The sequence below is a fragment of the Olea europaea genome, chromosome 8 (assembly GCF_002742605.1).
Source record: "Olea europaea var. sylvestris chromosome 8, O_europaea_v1, whole genome shotgun sequence".
NCBI classification, from domain to species: domain Eukaryota; kingdom Viridiplantae; phylum Streptophyta; class Magnoliopsida; order Lamiales; family Oleaceae; genus Olea; species Olea europaea.
The window spans coordinates 15,074,073-15,081,351 of NC_036244.1; the positions used below are offsets into that span (position 1 = coordinate 15,074,073).

Here is a 7,279-nt window from a genome sequence, read left to right on the forward strand (position 1 = left end):
AAATGAGGATAAGTTTCATGAACTGGCATAATTTTTTAAACAATCAAAAGAAAAATGCAGTGTACAATTACGTTATGTTTGATACAATACTCGACACTAAAATAGACAGGACGGTATAGTAGACAATATCATAACTTATTTTCTTCACTCTAACAATAGTAATGTTGAATCTATCTTATCAAACATGTCATTAATATCGACACCAAACTCTAATCCATTTACGAGATAAACCTTATGATTATAAACCAGACTTCTCCTGGTTTGCCTGTTGGATAATGGGAGATTCAAGCATGGAAGGCAATACAAGAGGAGAGAGAAGAGGAATAGGATCTTTACTGGGAAAATATGGACTAATTGTTGATGATGAATCTATATTCCCCCCACTGGACCTCACTGCACCTTTGCATTCAAGATTGCTGGCTAGATTCAGCTGGAGACGACATGGTGCACGTCTTTGCAACCGACTCAAAGGCGATTTTTGTGCTATCGCAAACTCATTAGTAGGAACCGAACATTGAAATCCTGGAAACTCATTATCAGAGGCCTCCATTGGAGTTGGCTCTTGATATTTTCAGTCTATGGAATTCTTTTTCTACAACTGTGGCTAAGATTGTGTGAAGTGATGAGGATCCTATGATAATTTGATGGGAATATGGTCCAGCCTGTGTAGCCCCCATAAAGGGCCCAAAGAACCATGGTTGTAATTTTAGACCAGCCTCAATTATAAATGTCAAGTAGTGTTATTTTGGACCTTTAAGAATATCCACCCATATTCCATCTATTTATAATAAGAATTGGTTTGTTTGTTCAATGAGTTAACAATCTCTCTTTAGGTGAGACTTTGATATCATTTTAGCCCATGTTTGGTTACTTATATAATTTATGTATTACTAGTCAAATCGCTTTTTATCTGCATATTTCGTGAGATCAACAAATAATACTCGCTTATTCATCACTTATTTCTATCTATTTATAATTTAAACCATTCATAAACAACTCCAAACGTGCTTAGTAAATTTTGTAGAAGGTTCAGATTACTTGAAGACCTTGTGGAAGTTGCTATGAAAGTGGCATACCTAAGTATATGAGCATGTCTGGTTCATCACCTATTAAACGAGAAATGCTTGCTTCCATTCCCTCCCTCTGAGTCGAATGAACTTCTACTTGCCATTTGCCCTTGAATGCAAATCAATTGCCAAATCGCCTAAAATTTATTTGTTCATTCTTTTATGTTTCGCCTAAAAATCTAGTTTCGGGACTTTAATGAGTTTTTAATCTCTTATTAATTTCTATTATCCTGGACTAAATAATTCTGATATAATTAAAGAAGAAAAAAAAAAGTTAAAATCATATCCTTATCTCTAAAGTGATACGTATCCAACATGTGCCAATCACTATCAAAGATTCAAAATATATACTTCCTCAATTCCATTTATATAGATTGGTTTTGCTTTTTACACGAATTAAAAAATCTTATTTAATGTGCAATTTTTGGCAACACTTTCCTATTCTACCCTTATTTATATTTGTACAATTTCAACATTAAGGGAGAAAAATTGGTTAGAAAAGTCGACATATATAAAATGGGACAGAAGGAGTATCATATACTAAACAAACACACAATCGCCGTAGTACTCCATTAATTAGACCTTGGCCCGTTTATAAGCTATTTGTACCTGAAAATGTAATGAATTTTCACTAATCACTTTAAAAGAAAAATGATAGTCTACTTAACATGGACAGAAATATAAACAGAACATAATACAAATGTGAAGACAATAAAACCACAAGGAGAAACATTGTTGTTAAACAAACTGCTTAAAGTCGTGTAATTGCATGTATGGGAATCTTTTCGTTGGTGATGAATCCTAATTTCATTGAATGAGTCCACAAACCCTGTAAATGATGCAGATAACTTGAGTACAGTATCAGCTAAAATAGCCACCCACAAATTTGCAACTCTATTGCGTGCCAAGTGCTCACAACAGAATATGCACGTATGAACTTTTTATAATTGTGAGGTTTCATCAGCGAGGATAATAGATTCAAACTGTTTAAACACAGCTGCGTAAATATTTTGTGAACTTCCCATAAGATCCATGGACATGCTGTTTGCTTTTAGCAAGGATGAAGATATTGTTTGAATGTGAAAGCCACTGAACACTCAAGAACAGCAGTTCTTCAAGCCCAATCCAATGCAAGTTCTACACAGTAGAAGAATGACACCAAAAAATTGTCACACCAAAACAAATTAGTACCACAGTGAACTACCAATTATAGAATGTTCAGTCATACATATGACACCACAAGAACTCAATCTTAGGGGTAGAACCCACAGAAGACACAAACTTGTTGAACATCAAACAAAGAAACAAAACAAAGGAATTTGAAAAAATCATATATAGAGAAAAACACAGACACAGTAAGCCAAGAATGAAAGAGTGACCTAACATTTTCAGACATGAGGTGACCAGCGACTGGTCTAGTTGTTGCAATTGAAGGAAAATAGACATAATATATATTCATCAAAAAAATACATGCTCATAAAAGGAACTAAAGACCCATAATACAACCCGACCACGAAAATATCTACTTTAAAGTGGAAGTATTACCAACCTCGTGTGGTGATGGATGAGGCCAACTAGCCATCTTGATTCCTAAGTAATGCAACAGAGAAGCCATATCATGGCACATGGTTTCCAATTTCTTAAGTTGTGTTCTGACCTCGGTACGAATTGCCTCCTTCAAGTTCATATTTTCCTCATCCTTAATAGTTAAAAAATGAATAACTCACATCATACAAAATTTCAAGGTATAGTAACTAGTGAAGATACCTTCAGAAACTAACAAATGAATGGATCAAGTATAAGAGAAAGAGTTTTAGAAACCTTCTTTTGAGTCTCACGTATTTCTTCCACCCGCTGCTTTTGTCTTCTTTCCATGTCCAACAAACGCATGCTTTCAGCTTTTTGTCTCTTCCGCAATTGCCTCAAGTGTTGTGCTTCTTCAGCCTTTAAAGAAACAAACAGGCACATCATATGCAAACTATTTGTTGACTGGAGATAGCATTAAACCCATAAATAAACTGTGCTTAAACTGAAGCAGATTGATGGCTGTCCCGATTCTGGGCTATGAACAGGAACCCACTAAAGGTAATTTCCCCATTATTTTGGGAAATTCAAGTAGAAAATACTTCAGTTGAAATGAAAAGTACAAAGCTTTAGATGAATATAGAACTCAAAAAAATTGCAAAATAAAAACATCATTCAGAAGAGCATACAAAAGAGAGAATCAAGAATTGTAACTAAATTCCACCACCATTAGTAAGTAGGCCTCAAAAACTTCACTTATTAACTCTAAAATTTATATTATATATGTCGATAATTGTCATCTCCATTGGCCACTAGATTTGGATTTTTATTGCCGTAATTGGTCACAGAAGTTGGATTTTCTATTTTTCTTTATCAATGTTAGATATGCTCATTAATTTAAGTAATACCTACCATCAAAAAGTTGACTTTGAACTTTAAAAGAATCCCAGAAGCCTAGCAATTTTATAGAAAGCTAAAACAGCATTAAATAATGCAAAGTAATCCCCAAAAATTCTCACCAAAACATGACGAATGAAGAAAAATAACCAATATGCAGCATAACTGAAGAAAATATAACAGTAATTGTAACAAACCTGAATTTGTAATGCTCGATGCCGAGAAGCCCACTCTTCTTCTATTGCTCTTTTGTATTCATCTGTTTCCTTAAGCTTTTCTCGTTCATTAATGATACAAGTCTCAACACCTTGCGAATTTTCTCCATGTCGGGTATGTTGTGAATAATCTCTTTCAACCACCCTAAGACTGTTTGATACAGGTTCAATGAGCTTTTCTGCAGCCTCGTCCAAACAAGAATCATCCTCTCTAGCTTGTGTTTCATTAAGATGCCTATTGCAGGATGATGGCATCTCTGGAACCAACTTGCTATTGTCAATTACATTTTTTGGATCAAGAGAATAGTTTTTACAGAAGAAGGCTTCTTCAGAGACAGGTCCAACTCTAGTAGCGTCATCTTTAACTTGATCATTCAGTGAAGAAAACTGCACAAATGAAGAATTTTCAGACATTAAGTTCTCCTTTTCCTTGACACTGCTAGTTGCACCTGGTTCACAGGTTTGTGAATGCTCAATATCCTTATCACTAACAGTAACTTTCTCTTGAAACTTCTCAGCTCTGGTCCTTACAGTAGATCTGTCATGATCAATATTAGTTTCAAATGAATTTTGATGCTTGCGCATGAATTCCTCATCATCTTCAAGAGAAGTTGTATGATTAACTTGCTTAGTTCCATGTCCATCACAAGGAAAATGAGACAAAGGAGGAGAGTGCTGGTTTTGCTTCTTGTGACAGCTGGAACTACCTAAATCATAATGTTGGGAAGACTGCTGCTCAGTAAAGTTGAAAGGAGAATATTCAGCCCCAGAATGTGATCTCTCATTACTAGCAGGCTGATTATACTGCATGTGTGTTTTCAGCACTGACTGCAAAGAAATATCATCAGGGGTAGGATCCTTAAAAAATGTGCTGCTGAAATTGTCGTCCTCTTTGGCAACAAAAGGAGATGAAGCTTCATTTTCTTCACTGGATTTGCTAGTACTAGAACAAAATGGGGCTTCCTCATATTTTCCGCTCTTGATTTCCTCTGTAACATTCTGGTGGTGATTTTCATTGGAAGCCCTTGAAGTATCATCACAGTCTTTAGCATCATATCTACCATTACACTTATCTTTTTTTCTCCTGAAGAAAGCCTTTTCCCACTGTTTTTGAAGCTCTCCAGAAGAATCTTCCATTATCACACAATCCGGAGAATATTTACCAGATAAATCACCTTCTGAATTGACACCTGGACCATAACCATTTCTAGTGGAAGCTTTTCCAGAGTAGGTGCGCTTGCATTTTGATAACCTAACTGGAGTCGCATTTCCTGGAACAAACTGGCATTCTACACCAGCAGAATCTGCAGCATTTTCAAACTCTTTGGAGGCAAGGCAAGACTTCTTGCTACAGGTGGCACTATTAGAGAAACTACCATTGGCATTTACACCAATACCAGAACAGTTGTCATCTGTGCTTTCATCATCATCAATACATATAACATATGGCCACTTTTTGTCTTTCCTGAGCAAGCTTGAACCTCGGGATTTCTTAGGCAAAGATTCAGGGACATCAATGATAATAACATTGTCGAAATGATCAGGATCTACATCGATGAGAATAACATTATCAGCTTCCCCATTATTCCTGTCCTTTCTTGATGTTTTCTTCCCAGAGCAGGGTCTGGGATGAGAGTGACTTATGGATATTCCCCTCATTTGCCACTGAATGGATAACGGTCAATTAGCTAGTTATTTAAGAGAGAAACAAAAAATAATCCATTCCAAATGTTGCAAATACATGATTACAGGCAGCAATAACAGCATACCTAATTGCCCATGTTCATAACCCACATACACGAATACAAAGTTTCCAGCATGCTTACATCTTTAAGAAAGGAGAAATGCAAGATGTACTTAAACCTGGACCACAGTGGCTACATACATTCACGAAGAACCAAAAAAAAATTGAAAACGTGAAAGCACACAATAGAATTCCTTTCCAGAGAGTCTAAAACCTTCACAGCTTTCACATGTGCAAATAATCATTACCTAGTTATGCACTGTATATGCAATGGAACCAAGATCACATAACAAGGTACCCCCATCGAAATTCAAACCTGAATTCTGCAATTGTTAGCCCACACAACTGGAACTTATTTCCTATTACCACTTTTTCTTCTTGTGTTGTAATTGCAACCAAACCGTTTATAATTAGTAAAATTTATAACTGCAGTTGAAAATTCCTAATTTCATCCGTTTGTTTCCCAAAACTTTTGAACAAACCAGGAAGAACAGTGCAGATAGACCATGAAACATCTTATGAACAACAAACTAAATAAATTCCTGGACCATAGTGGGATCCAGAATTTTAACAGAACCATTTTCTACAAGCTTTTACATATACTAAATGAAAGTAAAGCCTCCACAGCCTTTCACTCAGGAAAGTAATCAAAAAACCCGTTTACCTACTGGATATATAATGGAACAATAAGTGGTATCAGTTAAACCTAAATTCTGTAATTGTTTGCACATGGTTAAATAAAGCAAGGACTGCGATATCAACACATCAAAAAAAAATTCATTGTTTCAAATTCATGGAATTGCACTCCGTTGTCCAAATATATAACTGCCACATCAATATGCATATTTAGTATCAGAATACACCATTAAAAGTCTTGTTCACTAACAAAGTACTGCATTTGAATTGCACAATTAACATTCGAAATTAGCACCTCTAAAGTTGATCAGTAATGAACTAATCAGGTTCACTAATTTTCAAATAAATAATCAATTCATTTAATTCATTTTGCTTTTCTTTTTTTACCTATTTAGTGCAGCCAAAGAGTCTTCATCAGTAAAACGATAAGTACAATGAAAAATCCCTGACCTTTATTATGCCTAAAGAGAATTAAATTAAAAAGAAAAACGGTTCAGACAACCCATGAAAACCTTCAATTAACAATAAAACGAGGAAACCACTGAACCGTAATGAACCGAGAAATATTCAACAATACAAGTTCCTAAAACTCTTTTCCAATTAAAATTATGAGGGGAAAAAAATTCAATCGTGAACCCTGATTGAATCATAACAATCACACGTAGCACATAAATTGTAAATCAGAAAAGTTAGAAATTTACCTGCCGAGAAGGACAGCGTTTGGGTTCTAAACAATAAGGTCGGCCGTGGGAAGGAAATCCAATGGAATTGGGGTAGGGGATTTCGAGTGGAAATTCAAAAATTTAAACACCCAAACGTGGAACTTTCACACAGTCAGACAGAGAGAAAGAGAGAGTCCTGTTTTTGCGGAGAAATTTATCAAAAAGGAAAATAATTAATTAGTCGTTGTGAGGTTTGTAAAGCATGCTTCGGAGTACACCAGAAAAGTATATGAGTTGTGCTTCACGGCCAATTTACAGGCCTTTTCCAAAATAGACACACGTGGAGTCCACGTTATTTTTTAATAATACATGTGGGGCCCTTACACAGTAAGAGCCTTGTGAAACTTCTGTGACCCAAATTCTGTACACTGAGCATTAGTGAAAGTATATTGAAGGATGATTATACACTCTTTGACGACCTTTAAAAATTTTACCCTTGTTTGAGCTCATTTTTTGAAAAAATAAAAATAAAAT

General features: G+C 35.4%; 1 protein-coding gene across 1 annotated transcript; it reads right to left on the reverse strand.

Moving 5' to 3' along the window:
• Positions 1–2,022: 2,022 nt before the first annotated feature.
• On the reverse strand, positions 2,023–7,040 carry LOC111398927. The gene is made up of 5 exons (XM_023026090.1): positions 6,785–7,040; positions 3,686–5,368; positions 2,889–3,011; positions 2,617–2,766; positions 2,023–2,204 (listed from the first exon to the last, which is right to left on the reverse strand). The coding sequence occupies exons 2-5, from the start codon at positions 5,360–5,362 to the stop codon at positions 2,055–2,057; spliced, it is 2,100 nt and encodes a 699-aa protein (XP_022881858.1). The 5' UTR covers positions 5,363–5,368; positions 6,785–7,040; the 3' UTR covers positions 2,023–2,054.
• Between the last annotated feature and the right edge of the window lie 239 nt (positions 7,041–7,279).

What these genes read in the sequence shown, in the direction of transcription:
- LOC111398927 (XM_023026090.1), bottom strand. Translation starts at nt 5,362, where the DNA reads ATGAGGGGAATATCCATAAGTCACTCTCATCCCAGACCCTGCTCTGGG. An exon ending in ATCGAGCATTACAAATTCAG is followed by an intron (nt 3,012 to 3,685) that starts GTTTGTTACAAT and finishes GTTTCTTTAAAG; the next exon opens with GCTGAAGAAGCACAACACTT. An exon ending in TACGTGAGACTCAAAAGAAG is followed by an intron (nt 2,767 to 2,888) that starts GTTTCTAAAACT and finishes TTAACTATTAAG; the next exon opens with GATGAGGAAAATATGAACTT.